General features: G+C 38.1%; 1 protein-coding gene across 6 annotated transcripts in view; it reads left to right on the top strand.

The window, feature by feature from the left end:
• NPAS3 (neuronal PAS domain protein 3) overlaps window positions 1-18,532 on the top strand; it is a 623,692-nt gene that overhangs the window by 83,886 nt on the left and 521,274 nt on the right. Inside the window, exon 2 of one of the 6 annotated variants that reach the window (XM_075151687.1) lies at window positions 1,867-1,956. The exons of the other annotated variants lie outside the window; for them this stretch is intronic. Within the exon in view, the coding sequence (XP_075007788.1) occupies window positions 1,867-1,956 (90 nt within the window). The remainder of the gene's footprint in view (window positions 1-1,866; window positions 1,957-18,532) is intronic. 6 annotated transcript variants of the gene reach the window in all.

Below are 18,532 nucleotides of genomic sequence, written 5' to 3'. Positions count from 1 at the left end.
TTAACGTGTCCCTCGCTTTAGGATAGTTATTATCAAGGAGTCTATGGTAATCTTTGGAGCTGTGGGGGATGTACGTTTGAACATCTTCTGGTTGAAAGGCATGGAGAGCCTAGTTTTCCTGTGTCTTTGCTGAAGCTGTGTAAAAACAGGCATCTCTTCTGAAGGGAAAAAAAAAAAAAAAGGAAAAAAGGCGGGGGGGGAGTTAAAGTTGGAGCATGGGTCAGCCAATGTGATGGTGCACTGATGATTTTGAGACTTGAGTTCACTTTGATGTAGGCATTTCTGGGTGACCCAAAGTAAAGTGTTTGTGTCTCTCGGGCACAAACAACATAAAAGAAACTCTCCTCTTCTGGATTTCTTTTTTACTAGCTTGCATGGCTCCCTGCAGATAGCACTTGTGTTGCAAATCCTATTTTAAGATACTTAGCTTTCCTCGTACACTGTGTGTGGTGCTTAGGCATCTAACTTAAAGGCCCTGGGTATCACAATAAATAAGTCTCTCTGGCGATGCCTTAATTGGTGAATGCAGGCATATCCCAGGATTTGGAGGTGTTTCGTCCTGCTTTCACCATATAGCTGTCTCTGCCCTCCTGCATGTGGGTACCCATGGGCCAAAACCAGTGCTGAGGCATGTTCAGACCAGGTTTCCAATTTAAGTAAGCAAGGGACCAGGGCTGTTAAGATATGAAATGGTATGCGCTTGCCACTCTGTGTAGTCTTATTGAGGAAGGCCCTCAGTTTCCACAGTACATAACTTTCCATTTTCTTGTAAAGCTTGCTGCTGGATAATGATACTAATTCTTTTTCTCAAACCTCCAATCTCAAATTACTGTTGAAACAAATATGTGATTTTAAAAAACAAGACTAGCTTAGAGCTATATAGACATAATAGTGTAAAAATAATAATAATAAAAAATGATTTTATATTGACAAGAATATTTATTTTAAAAAAATTCACAGCCTAAAATTCTACACTTGAAAAATCTGCAAAATTTCTCAAATAATTTATACTTACTCTAGTGAACTACCAATATATTAAAAGGGACAAAGGTATTAATTTGTGGAAGATAGAAAAGCATCTAAAATGTGTGTTTATTCCAGAAAAGAGGGAGGGGGGGAAAAAAAATTAGTGGGTACTGTTTTGTGTGCAATTCCCAAGTATATTTTAAAAACAACATTGAATTTTTATAGCCAAATTATATTTTCTGCTAACAGGGGGTTGGGGAGGGGTGAATAATAGAATGATTGACAAATCTTTTAGGGCCTGATTTTACAAGATGCTGCGCACCTCCTGATTGCTGCCAATCACTTTCATTTTCTTTCAGTCGATCCGAGAACATATGGCATTATTCAGATGGTGCTGAGCACCTTCAATCACAGTCCTCATAATGCCACAACATCCTCATTCTGTGCAAATGTGAGAATTGCTGTTGACATTTTAAATTGGAGGGTTATTTGGTCTTTGTCTGGACAAACTCCCAGCTGATACAAATGGATGTTCTGCCTGAGGAAGGATTGCAACTGTAAACAATAAATAATCAATTTTATAAGCACTATTGTATATACACAAACTATGTGACGTATCAATTCGGTTCATAAAATTCTTACCTCTTCCACTTTTATTTGATGGGAAAAAAATACTGTTCTTGTGGAGAACTGAAGTTTAGTTTACTCTCAGTGCAAATTTTGAAAAGTGGAAACTCTGGATGTTATGTGCACAAGGCAGTTGATTTAAAGAGATCAGAAAGTTGTTTAATTTAAAAATAAAAGAAAAAAAATCAATTTCAACATACTGATTTGTCCTGCATTACAGTTACCTGTAGAGAACCTCCTAGTCATGTCTATCTGTTTTTGATGCCTCTACAGAATAACTGTCCAGCATCCTCTGCCCAACCAATCAGAATGTAGGAAAATCTACCGATATGACGGAATCTACTGTGAATCTACCTACCAGAAGTATGTTGAAATCTGTGTGAGTCTTGCCTCTAGCTCGTGCATTTAGTGCTCGTGCTTTCCCGCTATTCAGAAATTACACGTGTGTTGAAACCGTACACTTCTACTTGCGTGCAAAACCTCTACAGCAGGGACAGAAATATGTTGTTTAATTCTTTGGGATTGTGCTCTAAAAGCTAAAAAGCAAATAAAAAATCCTATGACTTTACTAAATCTCTTAGATATGCTTCTGTACGGTGCAATAATCAAGAACGTATACACTAGAAAATCTAGGCAAAATGTATTGCACAGGTGCTTCACATCTTAGGGATTTGAAAGGTGTGATATGTATAAATTAGCTGTCACTTTTTTTCAGTCGTGTAATGGAATGATGAGTTGTAATTTGCATAATCCTTTAAGAAGTCAAATTATACTGTCATGTAGCAGACTTAACATGCTAGCTAGGATTTCATAGCTTTGCAGCTAATTAGTATGTACCTTACAGGACAGTTAAATTGAAGTTGAGTCCTCTTGCTTTGCAGTCATTTGCCTTTGTCCATTGCCCTAACAGAGCCCGCTTTTGTGCGTAACTCAAGATCATTACTGGTGCTTCTGACAAAAGTGGTATTGCTGTGGGCAGGCAAATGCAATGTGCTTGACTTCTGTTACGTTTACAATCAGTGAAGTTTCTATTTTATTGTTGTAAGGATTTAATAATCTATTTCTACATAGAATTGAAAAGTATATATTTGACAGGTATATTGTAGATAATTTTGTATTACTATATTGCAAATGCATTATGAATTTTCTGTTCTCTCACTGGATTTTGAAACTGCTTTCTGTCACTTAGTATTTACTTTTCACACTCCAACTATATTCTTGTTTTGTATCCCAGTGTTATCATTATCATCTTGTGTATAATAGATTTCACTTTCCAAAAACCCCATAACTTCTAAAAATCAATTGTACTTGCATTGCAACAAAATGTTTCTTTGGCAAGGTGGTCATAATCATTATAAATTTTTAGGTCATATTCTCTCATCCACTCTTTTTATTCCATAACCTGCCATTCGTTTCCTGAATCTTTTCTTTTAATAATAGGCACAACCACATCAGTAAAAGCTGTTACTTCAGTGTAAATGAAGAGTATCATTTTGGTTTACAGAAGTGAAAGGAAAAGGGAAATCTAGATTTATCAATATGATTACAGCATCAATGTAACCTGGTGAGCCAAAATGAAAATCTGACCTCTTGCTTGGCTTTTTTGTGAATGGCTACTTTTGGTGTGAGGTATGATTTAGTCATGATTTTACATTGACTTATAAATATTTCTTGCACTTTTTGAATTTTTGATGAAACAGTGTTGGTTTTGACATCTGTTTTGTCATACCTGAAATATGAATTTTGAAGTATTATAGCCCAGTTCACCTCACTTGTAAAAAGCATGGATTGTTTTGGAAAACTAACAGTTAGGTCTTTCTGGAGAAAATGTAGAGTGCTTTTTGATTAGTGAAATTTTCTCTCAGTACTTCCTCCACGCTATTTAAGTTCTCTGAGGCATTTTTTCTGTCTTCTTCCCAATGGATGTTTTTGGTACTTTGGTATTTTTTCCCATATTAATTTATTTGCAATGATGTAACAACTGAAGTTGTTAACAACTAGTAACAACAAGTTACTGGAAACTTCTCACTAACCAAGACCAAAAAAAAATCAAGCTGTTTTCATGACACTTTTAAAGCTTATACTTTAGTGCTACAAGACATGTTGAACGTTTGGTACTAGATGTTTATGTGCATCTCTTATGCAGGCTCAGTCTCTCCCCTGATTAGATTGGGGAAGGGAGAATGATGTAAAAAGGCCACTGATGGTCAATAGAAAGGGCTGCATGACCCTCCTTTTTCCTGTAGGATAATTTCTGGGCCGGACATAAAACAGTGCACTACTTATTCTGAGAGTTAAAGGGATTTTAAGGACTGGCCATACAGCGTAGAACAGGATGCAAAATCGTGGATTTGGGAGCTTGACTGTTTTTTCTCCAACTCATTTTAAAATTAAAAAAAAGCATTATGCGGAGAGCCTACTCTGGATTTATGCTTAACCATGTACCTACTAAAAGTATTTTGTGTAAAGCTACTTAGCAGTTGGAATAGAGATATTTTTATCCTTTCTGTAAAAATTTGAAAGGATCATACCATGACCTTCTACTCCAAAAATGCTTTTCAGAAAACATTTGGGGAAGTAACCTTTTTAGTCAAATCTTAGTACTAATACACACTAGAAATAAGTTTGTAAGAGTTCTTAAAGGTGTAGATTAATAAATACATTATAGTACTATAAAAAAAAAATTGCAAAAAGCCTTTTGCAACACAAGTTCCTGAGGAGCTGGACTAATGATTACATTAGCTAATATATATAAAATAGGTAAAATGGTAAATATTTTAATAGAGATCCCTCTAGGCTATTGATGATCCTCTTGCAATTGAGTCTCATAGCTACCGCTAGATATCCCACTCGGAATAGGGTGGAACACACAGTTTCAAAAGCTGTTGGCAAAAAAAACAGATCCCATCCCCCGCCCCCCCCCCCCGCCATGGGTCTGTGTTGTTTTAGGTGGCTGACCATGTAAGTATGCGTTTTAAAAATCTCTAAAGTAAGATTGAAAATAATTAAAAATTGTTTCTGAGACTAATACACCAAGCATTCTTAAAAGATTTTACCATTGTGTTTTTTGAAGTAGATGACATGTCTCGAGCTATGCAGGTAAAACCAGAGACCTGTCAGTTACTGGCCTGGAATACGACTGTCCATCAATTCATGAATATTTCCCCTTTTCTTTTCCAGTCCCCACAGCTGTAGCCAGGAGTGTCCAGGCTCTTCTTTTGTGATGTCAAACAAAATTGACAACAAAAAGAAACATTTCTTGTTCAGTTCTAGCTACTTCACTATAACCAAACCGCCAGAGTTGAAAATTCTTTCTTCTGCTTGCTCAGGCACCTATGGTCTGCACTGTTGTTCACCTTTATGGAGTGTCAAACAGTGAACAAAGCTGAGGTAGAAGATCTCCAGAGATAGCCCAAGAGGAGCACAGCTCCCTGCCCATGCTCTGGTTTTATTTGTTGCTAAATTACAGGGAGTAATGGCGTGTCAAGAATAGGGTTTTTTTGCTTGTCTGCAGGGAGTCTCTGATGTGTACAAGCAGAGGATATCTCAGATTTTTTTTGATCTCGGCCTGGAATTATTCCATTCATAAAGTGGCCCTTCAGAGTATCACCTGGGTTGTGAGGGGAAATTCTCAGTTTCGTGGCTGTTGTGTGCTATCTCCAAAGTAAGCATGGAAGAATCATCTCATCCTCATTTCTTCCTGTCCATATTAAGCAGACTTAAAGGTCATGTCTCTCTTCAGGAGTATAGAGAATAGGGAAGAGTTCTACAGTAAGGTATTTCTTCTGAAATCAAGAGCATGGAATAAATATGTAAGGAAAACACGTCACTCATTTAAACCCCAGAAATACAGCTATGGTCTTATTAGCTCTTTTTCCTTCATTGCTCTGCAAGTTAGTGGAATGAGCACAGAACAGAAGGCTCATTGATTTCAGTCTAAGAAGTGGAGCAATTTGTCCTGGAAGGTGTAGCTTGGTCATATACATATTATCATCCTGAGTCTGTAAATGTTCAAAACACCAAACTTAACAGACCAAAATAAGCTCCCCTCAGACTATATATTGACTCAAAACCATAAATATTTGTACAACTGAGAAAAGGAGGCACAAGGCTAAACCATTCCTATCAGCCTCTAAGGTATAAATTAAGATTTGTTTATTTATCAAACGGGTAAAACAAAACCAGAATTGCTTTGTATGCCCAAGAAATCTCATGGCCCGAGTAGACAACATGAATGAGAATATAGAACTTTTAATGGGTCAGATAGCTCTCCCAGGGTTTCTGGTGAGGGAATTCAACCAGATACAGAACACGGGAAGATGAAGGATTTCTCCAGGTTGTTGAAGTGGTCTGCAGGGCTCATCACCACCTTAATGTGGACAAAGCAGTAAAAGACCTGCAGAGGAAGAGCTAATAGTTCCAAATGGAGACTCACAACTTTGTGAAAGTGGGTTAAAACCCGTGGCTGGCCCCTCTGCAGCTGGGCTGCTGGTTCAGGTCAGTATAGTCATTTAAGCAGCACAGAGAAGTTGATAATGGCTGAGAGGCCGTTATCTTTTTCTGTCTTTTTGTGTCTTTGTGGTGGTGTTGCACATAAATTGAATTAGAAAGATGTAAGGCTTTTCAGACTTTTTGTTTGTATGTCATGACTCATCTGATATCATATAGCTGAGGAAAAGATACAGCAGTCTGAAACAATAATTTTAGCTGCAGGAGAAACATGTAACATGTAGGACAACAGAGTTGTCATTCAAACCAATACTGTAGGCTACATGAGCTTCTTTTCCAACAATGACTTCAGTATCCCATGTTTAGGGGTTAACCTGAGAGAGAACATACTGAAGAAGCTGCTATTTAGTTTTATCTACTCCAGTAAAACAGGAAGGAGCGGCCCCCATCTTCTTGCACAGTGGATCTTTCTCCAGGGCGGTGTTCCCTCACTTCACATCTCGATTTTTCTCCTTGCAATGTGAATTTAATAGGTATATTTGAAGAAGATTTTACACATCTCCTCTTCATAAATTTGATCTCTTAGAAAATGTTGGAAGCAAATAACCTAATTCATTCTCTATCAGCAAATGGCAGAGAAGCCACAGCTAACTCATGTAACATGAGGCCTTTTAATATAAATCACCTGGTTCTTACAGCCTTGGTGTGAGGCTGCCTGGCAAAACTTTATCCCTGTTACAGCTGCCTATGTCTGCTCTCACCTTTGTGTAGCTTTGATCATATCTGCGGGTTTTCTCTGTGCTGAGCTGTTCCAGATGTTTTTTGCAGGAAGGAAAAAAGAAGTCTTTAACCAAATTTAAAATGCATCCAAAAGTGAGCCAACGTCTCCTTACACGTAAGATATGAGAATGGGCTTCCTCTGGGTGAGAAATGAGATTAGCTGTGCCACTTTAAAATGATTAATGATCACTGGCTAGCATTAAGTTGAACATCTAATCCTTGGCTGATTGGAGCATTTGAGAGAACAGCACTCAAAAAATATAATTTTTCAATAACAGAAATTTTATCATACTTATATTTCTATTATGACACAGTTAGATGCTGCACTGGCTTTAAAATTTTACTTTGAGGTTAATGGAACGTAGCCTGAATAGAATAGATGCAATGTATACATGTTACCTGAAAATTTTCTTCCACTGAATAATGAATGTTTAGGTTTATGAAGTCCTATTCAGTTTATAGTTCAATACAAATTTTGAAGATTCACTTAAGCTTTGCAGTATCTAATTGTAATATCTATTCTGAGTTAAATCCTGAAGTTAATTTGGTATTGGTCAATTGACCAATTAGGCAGTTACCTTTTGCTGTCTTGCACACAATCCATGTTAAACTGGCTGGGTCTTCAGGTCCCTTAACCACACCCTTGCAATAGGATATTAGTCACAGTCTGCTAATTCCCTGTTAAGACAGTTTTTTTGGTTTTCTACAGAAATTGTTTTTGCATTTCATTTTCATTTCAGAAATAAAAGGTTCTTTTTGTGTTTTGTGTTGTTTGTTTTGTGGTTGTTTTTGTTTGGTTTGGTTTGGTTTTTTCCAAGTCATGTTACTGGTTTCAGAAATGGGGAGATCAATTCAAATTATCTGTGACTGAGCTACTCTGTGTATTCAGCAAGGTTTCACTTTTCCCATGCTCTTTCAGTAACTCGCTGCTTTCCACAAATACAGAAACATTAATACCAAGTATATCCAAAATATTACTTGGGGAAGCAGTGAGCAAGATAACAAGTTCATTTGGCTTACTAACAGTTCATAGAATCATTCCACAACTTGGGGGAAGGGGGTAGGGGGAAGGGGATATAATTATCCCCCAAATATAAGGTGTTAGCCAAATACCTGCCCTAAAACACATGTAAGTTTGATGGGTTGCGGTAACAAAGCTATCCTGGAGCATTTTAGGTATGCTTTTGAAAAGTAGAGTTCCAGCACTTGGCTATCTTTTGATTTAAAAGAACAACATAAGGTAGTAACGCAGTCTTGCAACTTCTGGTTCTTTTTAAAGGGAAAATGCTGATTATAAGAACTTCAGGTGGAAGAAAATTCTGCCTTTCTTTAGATGAACTGTACTTACTGTTAAAGTACTGTTACCTTATTTTTAGTCTGAAGTTTTCTAAATTTTATGTAGCAGAAACATACCAAATCCAGCATTAAGAAGCTGAAAGTCCTCCTTTAATAGTCACAATACTCCTCAGTTCTTCCCCTTCAATTTAGGTATTTGTAGACAGTAACCCAGTGATTGTTTATCCTCCTTTTTGACATAGGTTTCTCATTCTTAGCAAGGCAAGTTTTCCAGAATTTGAACACTTCTTGTAGCTGTTTGATGAAGTCTTCCTAGTTTGAATAGTAGTATAGGCCATTAATTGTTCCTGTAGTAGTGCTTAGGGATCACAGATATAAACCAGAACCGTGTTGTTACATGCTGTTTGAAATGGAAAGATTCTCCGTCTCAACATCAGTAGTGACTTATATAATCCTTTGCTATTGCTACTCTGTGTTTACTTCCTTGTACATCAAAGGATCTTTTTTGCTGCTCAGGGTATTGCACTGTAGGCTAATATTAATTTGGTTATCCACCATCATCCATATGCTTCTTCCTAGGTTATTATTTTGTCTTTGTTTGGAATCTGTGCTCTTAGTTACTAGATAGACAGCTTTGTGCTCAGCTGTGTTAAAACACATCTTATTCAGGTGAGCCCAGACTGCCATGCAATCTGTGGAACTGACAACTCTCTGGTATTTACCATTTTATTATCTTTCGTGTCATCTGCAAATTTTACTTGGAAGGATTTTATGTTTCCTTTCACATCACTGATTTATTCTCCTGCACAGGTACTCTGTAGGGAATAAAGGGCTCAAGGAGTTCTTTCCCTGCATAGAGTACTTGGGGTAGACTTAATCCATATTTCAGAGCTGCTGGTCATAATGGCTGGGAGCAGATTAGGGCTGCTGGCACTGATGAGTTGCAACCAAACAGGGGCAGTGAGTCATGAGCACACTCTCTTGCAGCAGTACGAGATGGCTGCAGCCTTTCTTTAAAGTAATGTGAGGCTTGTTTTGCATAGTGGTACTGTTGAAATACAGAAGACAATTCTCCCTTGAAAATTTGTGTATCTGTAGTGATGGCTACTAGTGAATTCCTTTTTTTTTTTTCTTTTTTTTTTTTTTAATATAAAAAAAGGGTGTTTCTGGAAACAAAGCTAGATTATTTGCAAATGTTTAGCAAATTTAGTGAATATGTTTATCCAAAAAGAAGGGCAAAGAGGTGATTTTTGGAAACTCTGAAATCTTTCATATTAGTTTTCTTCCTAAATGAATTAATTTTGATTTCATTTCCAAATGATGCTTTTATTTAGAACTAAATCTGGTTTTCAAATGACTAGAAGATTAAATAATGAAGTAATCAAGCATAATGTTTTATTGAAAAATAAGTTCAGAGTTTACCAGAAATGAAGCTTTCAGATAATGTTTTGTCCCTCATTTTTCTTCCACCCCCCAAAAGGATTTCTTTGAGCAAACCTCAAAATTGTGCTCTGAAGATTTTTATTTTTCTTCCCTTAAGTTGGCTACATAGCAGACCTGCGCAGCACTGTACCTTGCTTAAGTTAAGTTGCTTAGCAATCTATTAATTCTCCCACCTAGCCATAGGGCTTCACGATACAAAAGTGACACAACTCATATTTCACATCCAGATGCAGCAATATCACTAAAATTCTGACTTATCTATGACAAAACTGTTGACTTACCGCTATCATAAAGGAATTTCAGCAGCATCTGTAGTCAGTTTAAAGTATTTATATTGATTTCCTTTCCCTTTAAGTCAAATTCTGCTCCAGTTAAAACATGCAAAGATTTAGCAAATCTGCATCACCTCAAACTGGTATACAGAAAACAAGAGTTGCATTACATTTTGTAAAATTAATTTTTTTATTGTACAGTATTTTTGTCAGGTGTTTATGGTCTTAAAGTTCCATGTTCATATAAACACACGTACATATATGCACATACCTACACACACTTTTGAAAAGAAAGAAAATACAACAATTTTAGGGAAAAAGACGATGGAAATGCAAAGCGTGCTTCTACCTGAGTGCAATAGGAAGGTGACAATTTTTAATTTATGTTATTTTTAGGTATAAAACAATCCTGTGGTGTTGTTTAAAAAAACAAAACAAACAACAAACAACAACAACAAAAAGCCACAATACCATATGAACCAAAGATTATATAATTAGGATTTGCCCTTAATTTCTGGTAAATAGGGAGTAAAGTTCTCACAAATACCAAACAAAAAATCTGATCGACAAGAAGGAAGGACACAATCTGTCACACTTCGAAGTTTTCTGCTCATTGAGCAACAGGAGACTCATGAAAGCAGATACCTTTGCCTTTTATAGTTGCATTGAACTTTGTCTTATAGTTTCATAAGTGATGTTGGGTCTGTGCCATCTTTGAGATTGCAGACTGTGATGCAGAGTAGTTTAAGATGCTGTATCATGTACCATTTAATCAGGCTGAACTATTTAGAGTATGTGTTGCGTACTGGGAATAATTTGTGTGTAAAGTCTTTCCAGCTGCATCTATATAAAAGGTGAAATTCCCCTACCTCCGCACAAAAGTCAGTTAAATGGACTGCGGGGAACGGAGCAGCAGTTGAATGAATTAATTTCATGTAGCTGTCCGTAGCTGGCTGTGACACTGCCGCGTGCTTCCTCCACAGCTGACTCACAGCCAGGCCTGTACACATCTTTGTGGAGTTCTTGGGCTGCTGAATTTCTATGCGTTGATCAATTGTTTCCTTGCCTAGAAGTGTCCTGTATAGTTTTCCACCCCCTTGCTAAATTCCAGTGACTCATTTACATGCCTAGGGCAGTAGCTCTGTAAACCTCAAGACTGCAGTGGATTCTGCTACCTATTATTATTACCTTTGCTACCTCTAAGATTGGAGGTCATCACAGCATTATGAGAGGGAACACTGGCACTGTTCCCTTCTTCTGCGTATCCTTTCATGTAAGCTACTGTACGTGCTGCTTCACGTGGCTGAGAGAGAGGGGCTGTTGTGCATTCCCCTTTTCTATAGTGGAAAATCTGCCATTTCTGAGAGTATTCTCGGCTGGCAATTCTCAGTGATACATATATAGGCAGTCCAGGCACAGATTTTCAAGCTGTAAAACGGCTTGTGTAACCAGTCACGCTGCAGGATGCAATGAGTTTGGCAGCCTGTTAGTCCCAGGGCTGTCTGGAAGCACCCCAGGGTCACAGACGGTCCCTGCGCTAGGCTGTAAACTAGGCAGCCCGTCACCTGTATAATCAGTGACCAATACTGGTCAATGTATTGATCGTAACTGTGCTTTGGTATAGTATGTACTGTTGCTTTGTCTAGCAGTGTTTCCTTTGCCTCAAGAATGCTGCCATGCTCTACATTTTTAGCTGGATGTTATACTAAAAAGGACATTCATATTTTGCTAACTTGGCAAGTTGAACTGAGAGGTTTTTGTTATTCAGTAGGGATAGAAAATGATCAAAATATTTTGAGTGAAATATTGAGCTAAGATTAAGAGCAGAATACAAGCCAAGTCTATAGTATATTTTGGTATATATATAGCTTGGTCAATTGGAGGTATTTAAGTGCTCTAGTATTCCACTTGGACAAAGCTGCATCAGCAGAAACCTCTATAGCAGATACTATTTTACTTGCAAAACTGTTCTTTTACTGATATTGCTTGTTTTGCTAATAAGTGGTGATTTTCCTGTATGAGTCCAAAGCAGACCTTTGCTGATATAGCTGATTACATGCTTAGTGCTTTGCCACAGTGGTGTACCAAGATTGCTCTATTGGCAAAATGCTCCTAATGCAGACCTCATCTGATTTTAGTCATTCACTTTTCTTGATTCCAAAGCTTAACAAAATAAGACTCCTATTGTAGAATTTGAAGGGACGTTAGCTGTTCCATGACTCTGTAGTGAATAATTATTGGGATAAAGAGACCCAAGAGCTGTATTGCATTTAAAAATCAATCCTATTTTTCATAATATAATTAAGTTTTTTGTCATTTGAGATATTCTTGTTGTAGACTTGAATTAAGGGTGAGAAACCTAATCTTCTGAGTTGCTTCATATATTTCACTTTTGGTCTTCATAGAATCCGGCTGATGGTGTGATTTGCCTGATTAATTGTGACAGTGCTATCCATACTAAATCCCACATGGTTGAGCTCCTTTGCCTTGAAATCAAATGATGTAAACGAAAACATTCCAAAAGTATTCTGAGCTTTTTCACCCCCTCAAAAATCTCTCAACCAAAATTGAAGTGAAAGGCCTGGTGATCACAACATAGTCAGGCACAATGCCTTGCTGTGTACTTTAGGCAACACCTAGATCTCATGCCTAAGAGAGCATTTTATGGTTATTATAGCAGGAGGCCTTCTTGCTTCCAGGGGTAGCAGCATGCTTTTAGAATTGCTGCATTGCTGCTTGATTACTGGTGATGGTTATCTTACACGCTGGACCCAGCATGACAGAGAGAGGCAGTTCTGATTCATATCACCCTGGGGAGCACAGGCATGTATCCAGACCAGGCATCGGCATCAATGGTAACTGTGGCATTGAAATTGCTAGAAAAGGCATGGAATCAGATAATCATCCATAAAAGAGTACTACTGAATTGCTATGAAGTTCACAGCTGGTAGTTTCATATCTTACGGGAGCACGATACTGTGTAACAGGCAAAATCTGTTAAGTTTACTAAACAGGTTAAGGCAACTTCATTAGATAGGGTTTCTCCATTGTTCATGTTGGCTTATTTTTACCTCACCTTCTCCCTAAGTGTACTTGCAAGTTATAAACAAATCTTTTGTGAGATGTCAAAAGAAGAGCAAATCAACTGCTTCAGGCCTAGGTTGTCTCTGGGAGGTTAAACTGAAATCTAATTATTGACATTGTCACTAAATGGGATGAAATACATTCCAGAATGTCAAAAATTCCATTAACTTTTCTGACTTTTGTACACTCCAATTTTCTTAATTTCTCTTGCTTAGATAGTTTGATGCATTCCTGCAGCAATGCCTACTTCACAAGAGTAAAAATAGACCGAGCAATGAACTATTCACCCTTCTCCCTAGCTTACACCAGACATCATCCATTTTAGGTTGAAAACCAGGAACAGATCTTCTGCCTTAATTTGAGGGAGACTCTGCTCTTAGAATCTTTTAAGAAGTCACAAGGAAGGTGAATAAATGTCATGTTTTACAGATGTTCAGATCATTTTTATATGGGAATTGGCTGACCCTTCAATGCACTGGCTTTTATTAGGATAAGTGCCCTTTTCCTCAGCAACAGTTTAAGGAGGTGGATCCCTTCTCTGAGCTTCCAGTCTTGTAGAGCCTCCTCACCTGGGTGCTTTTTAAAGGATAGTTACCACTGGCCGTACAGCTCTTGCAAGCATCTAAGTACAAGGACTTGGTGGCATGGCAGCAATATGCTCATGGTTGCAAGTGGGAGTTTTCTTGTTTTCTTTTACTTGCTACTGGAGAACACCACAGTCCTGGTTGTGATCTCACTCCTGGCTGCCTATGAACACTCTTTATCCATATGCTGTTAGAATGTTTGCAATAAGCTGGAGTTTAGCGGAAAATGCTATTCAACGTCAGGCTCTGCAAAGGGGAAGTAGGACTTTACAAAGGCTCTTCTGCTCTAGGAGTTGCTGCTCTGCGTGTTCTAAGTGTGTTTACTCCAAAGGCATGGTGTAAGGCTTATCTGTTTACAGATATATGTTTGATAAGAGGTGATTTGGTGAAATATATTAAAATTCATTTTGGTATGTAGCTTCTTCTGGATTAACATTTGTATATTGTTTTAACTTTTTCCACATGCTTATCTAAGACTAGTTCGTAAATCTCAAAGTAAGTGCGTGCTTACTGATGGTCATTATACCCCTCCTATTTGTACCCACAGTACGATATTTGTGGCTTTGCAGGCTGGCTTGCTTTGACGACTCTTACGTGTAGATATTTTTGCTTGACAGATAACTAAATTCAGCTTCGATAACCAAATCCAATGTATGCAAATATCAGCCCTTTATTTTTGTGTTTAAGCAAAATTTTACATCTGCATTAGAATGAAAAACGTAATTTGAGTTGATACGGGTGTTGCATATTGCATAAAGGTAGCAAGATGACATCAAGAACAGAAAATTATTATATTTTAGGCCAAATGCAGTAGTAACTCTAAACAGGAAATTACTGGTTTTTGCCCCCTTCGTACTTATGTTTTGATACTGAAATTCTCCCCACTACTAACCTGTATTTCTATTTATTCATTGTTATCCCCATATCTTCCTCTGTCACTGCTTGTGCTCACTGTTCCTTAACCTCCAGCCCTAGAAGGACAGGTACACTGTTCATTATGGCAGGCACACCAGCAGTCTGTGGAGCTGTCAGGAGCATTTGGGTAGGTAGATCAGTGCCTGATACTGGTTTTAATGTGCCCATCACTTCCAACGATGTTTCCCCTGGCTTGAGGCTTGTGTTTGGGAGACCACAGTATGCATTCCAGATGGCACTGCAAATAGCGTCTGCCAGGGAAAAACAGGTAAATATAATGAAGCAGGGAGGTAATTGGGGAACTGTACTGCGTAATTTGATTATGGTCTCAGATGCAAGGGACTCAAAAAATAGTAGTTAAAACATAAATACTGGTGCTACAATGTTTATTATATGGTAGTAAACAATCCACTCAATAAACATACGAAAATTTAGGTCAGAGCTGTAATTTACCATACTGGTGAAGAAAAATGTTGTGGTAGAATGAACTATCATGCTATTGCTTACAGATTTTTTTTGGCATGTGGCTTTTTCAATGATGTATTTGAAAGCAGATTTAGAATATGAAAATCATGCTGGTTTTTTATCCTCATTTTAGTCAGATGAAAAAAACCTTGATTTGTATATGTATAAGAGAATTTTCTAAAAACATGCTCTACTATGTGATATAAATTTTTATAAGTGCGTAGTGCGTGAGTGTTTTTTCTCTGAGCCTTTTTCTTTTTTTTTTAACCCCCTTGTCCATGTTGCCCCCACTTCTTTCAAGAACTGTTAAGAAAGAAGTTCGGATACCTTGAATAAATTTTTTTGTCATTTAAAGTCTTCTATGTCCTTAAAACCCAACAAACTGCTTTCTGGCTCGCTAGTATTTTTTGAAAACGAAAAGTGGTTTGACAAAAGTTCTATTTTCTTCCAAAGCACTGGTCACACTTCTGGTTTTCAGTTGCTACCAGAGTAATTGGGTGGCTTTTTCCAGAAATTGTTTTTCCAGATTGTCAGAGGAAGATTGGATTTAATATAAATTCAATAAGATCTACCTTCCTTGAGATGCATGGGTCTTTATTAGATAGTGGGTGCTATTGCCTTTAACTATTTCAGTTGCCATAAGACTGGTCTGTCATTTGCCTTGTGCCTTGCATAATTACCAACTCCTGGGTGCACAAAATCCTGTCTAATTAGAACAGTAGCATTTTACATCTACTGCAGACTCTCTCTTTTCTCAGCTATATGTCATAATACAATGTAAAATAAGTCTATATAAAATATCTATAGCATATGGATCAAAGAATATCAATATCAATAGTTCACTGTTTGTAATTTAGAAATTCAGTGTAAATACCTAGTAATTTAGGATGATTACCCTCTGGATATGTGGTTCGTATGGGGGGGTAGATCACCATATGGGTCTGTAGCTCCTAAGTAGTTAATTACATCTGCAGACAGGTATGAGTTCGGTTGTCACACTGGTGTGCATGTATATATATTCAGGGACACACAAACACGTACAAGAGGAAAGTTAAATCATTCCTATTTGATTCAGAGCATGCCTATAGGAAGAGTGCTCAGAGCAGTAGAAAAAAGAGCACATGTTAACTCCGAGTCTTTAAAACTGTAGAGCCAGAGACATTCAATCACTGGACTTGGACTTGGGAGGGATGAATGGATAACATGCTTACTGAGACAAATGAAACTTGTGCAAGGTGCAGGAGCAGGGTCCCTGGTTAGCTGAAAGTCAGCTGAGGCAGAGTAAATGTGGCCGAAGAGAATAGCACAGGCAGAGGCTGACTGCTACGGTGGTGAGGGAGGAGAGGCGTACGCAAAGGGGAGAGCCCTGCAGTCCTCAGAGGGCGCTGCTCGAAGCCCAACCAGTTTTCATGGGTGATGGCAAAACTGGAGAGCCGTATTGTCTAAAGCTTTGGTGCTAGTGAAAGTAAAGAGTACATGTTTTTGGAACCCATGGAAAAATCTGTATCTCTTTTGCTTCAGCTTTTACATATACTGGAAGGGATGAGCTCAAAACCACAGGGGCTAGAGCCCTTTGCTTCTGCTCCTGACGGCTGGAGAACAAGGCCAGCATTGTCTTACAGAAATAAAGTAGACTGTCGTGGAGGGGGAACCAGGAAAGCCCATGCCTAGTCGTTGTGCCAGGGAAATCACGAAAAACAGTGACACGGTTTTCTTAGACTAGAGGAGGCTTAAAAGCTCGTGGATGTAGTGAAATGCAAACACAACAGCTAGATGAGCGGAAAGGAGTCTTCCACGGCTGCTACAGTGTTATGCGTCAGAGGGAAGATCTGTTGTGTGCCAGCTGACTGTTTAGATTTTACAGATCAACCAGGTACACTGAAGATGTGCTGACTGCAGTTGTAACATTTCTGGAAAAGAAAACAAGGCCTTTGAGTTCCATATCCATCTAGAAAACGCATATGGAGAGATTAAACCACTCTGTGCAAATTGCATTATCAGTTGCAGAGTCAATCTGCAGAAGAACAGCAGAAGAACACTTAGTTCTTAGAAGAACACTTCAGTGCCCCTTCCATAATCACATGTGAAACACACTGCTTTGCGTCTTCTCTGGGTTTTTGGGATTTTTGCAGTGGGGTTTTTCTGGGGTTCTTTTGGATGAAGAAAGGTTTCCTCATTGTGTAGTGCAGTTTTCTTCCTTCCCCAGATAGCAAAAATGTGGGCCTTTGAATGGCAAAAATGTTCAAATCTGACCCAAGACTACCACTTGTAGTTATTAGTCAGATTTAAACACTAAGCTTACCTATGTTTACTGCTGAGTGCTTGTGGCTATTTTTTGGTTAAATATATCAGGATTTTGGTAAAACTCCACTGTCTGGCTGGGGGCTAGAATCAAATATTGATCTTTGAAACTAGAATATTTTATTGATGTAAAAATTGGAATCTCAGAGACACAAAAACAGGGAAAACAGCTTTTTGTGACTTCAAAATTGGGATCCCAGATACTCCAGTACACTGGAAGATGTAGAGAGTCTTCAGATCTAGAAGGTGGACTTGTTTTTTTTTTTCATTGAAACATTTTAGGAAAGCAGGATGGAATCTTAAGCTTTTTTCTGTTCTTATCTATATTATGTTTCTAGACTTTCACTTTCATGTCGTGCCTATTATTGCATCATTAGTGTTCTTTTATTCTTTTGTCTGGAAAACATGTCCTGAACGTGCTTTTATCTCTCCTCTTTATTGCTTGTAAACCTCATACTACTTCACCACTGTGGCACAGCTAATGCTCTTTTCCTTTGCTTAAGCCTACCACAGTCTCTCCGGCCCTGCCGTCAATCACCAGCTGGATGCTGAGACAAATTTTTTATAGCAGCTTCTGTCAGTAAAGAGAAAATATTTTGAAAAATACAGTCTAAAAGCTGAATGTCAGCCTGCTGAGTGGCCTGGTTAAACAGGAGAATTGACTCTGCCAAGTTTTTGTTGTTTAGCTTTTTTCTTAATTAAAAAAAAAAAAGTGGTTTGGGGTCTAGCCCAAATAATAAACAAAATAAGACTTTCTTGGCAAGGACTCATAATTGACTAGCTTACTAAAATTCTTAAGCATCTCCATGGCCTTTTCTGTCTCCACCTTTCCGGTCCCTGTAATGTGGAAGTTTTCAGTCTGTTTTGGATGTCACACAGAGGAGTAGCAAAGAACCCATGAACTCCAGTAGCTCTGCTGGACCCTCTGTGGTACCCTGTTTTGTTTTCTTTTTCAGCAAAAGCTAAATGACTGTGAAAGTGTGTTGTTTCTGAGGTTCAAAATCCTACAACAAGCAATACTCTCTTTGCAGGAGGTAATCCAAAGGAGATTCTGGATGTCCTGAACTTAGTCTTTATGACCAGGGCAAAACACACTCAAAAGATTTAATAGGCGAGAAGCCGCGTACTTTTTTAAAACCACTTTGAAAAAGGATGGTGGAAGCACATGGCATAATGCATAGTAAATCTTGTATTAAAAAGCTGCTGCAAACCCCTTGTTGAGAAGTTGCATTGGTCTCTTGAGCCAAAGAATATTGCTGTCCTACAGATATATTGTTGGAAACTGCATTGAGAAGTGCAGCCTACTTGTTAGTTGATAAATAGAGATTAGAATCATATACTAGGCTATTT

Source organism: Calonectris borealis, chromosome 5 (assembly GCF_964195595.1).
Source record: "Calonectris borealis chromosome 5, bCalBor7.hap1.2, whole genome shotgun sequence".
In the NCBI taxonomy this organism is placed as follows: domain Eukaryota; kingdom Metazoa; phylum Chordata; class Aves; order Procellariiformes; family Procellariidae; genus Calonectris; species Calonectris borealis.
Note: the sequence above shows the minus strand (reverse complement) of the source record. Positions and strands in the feature narration are given on the sequence as shown.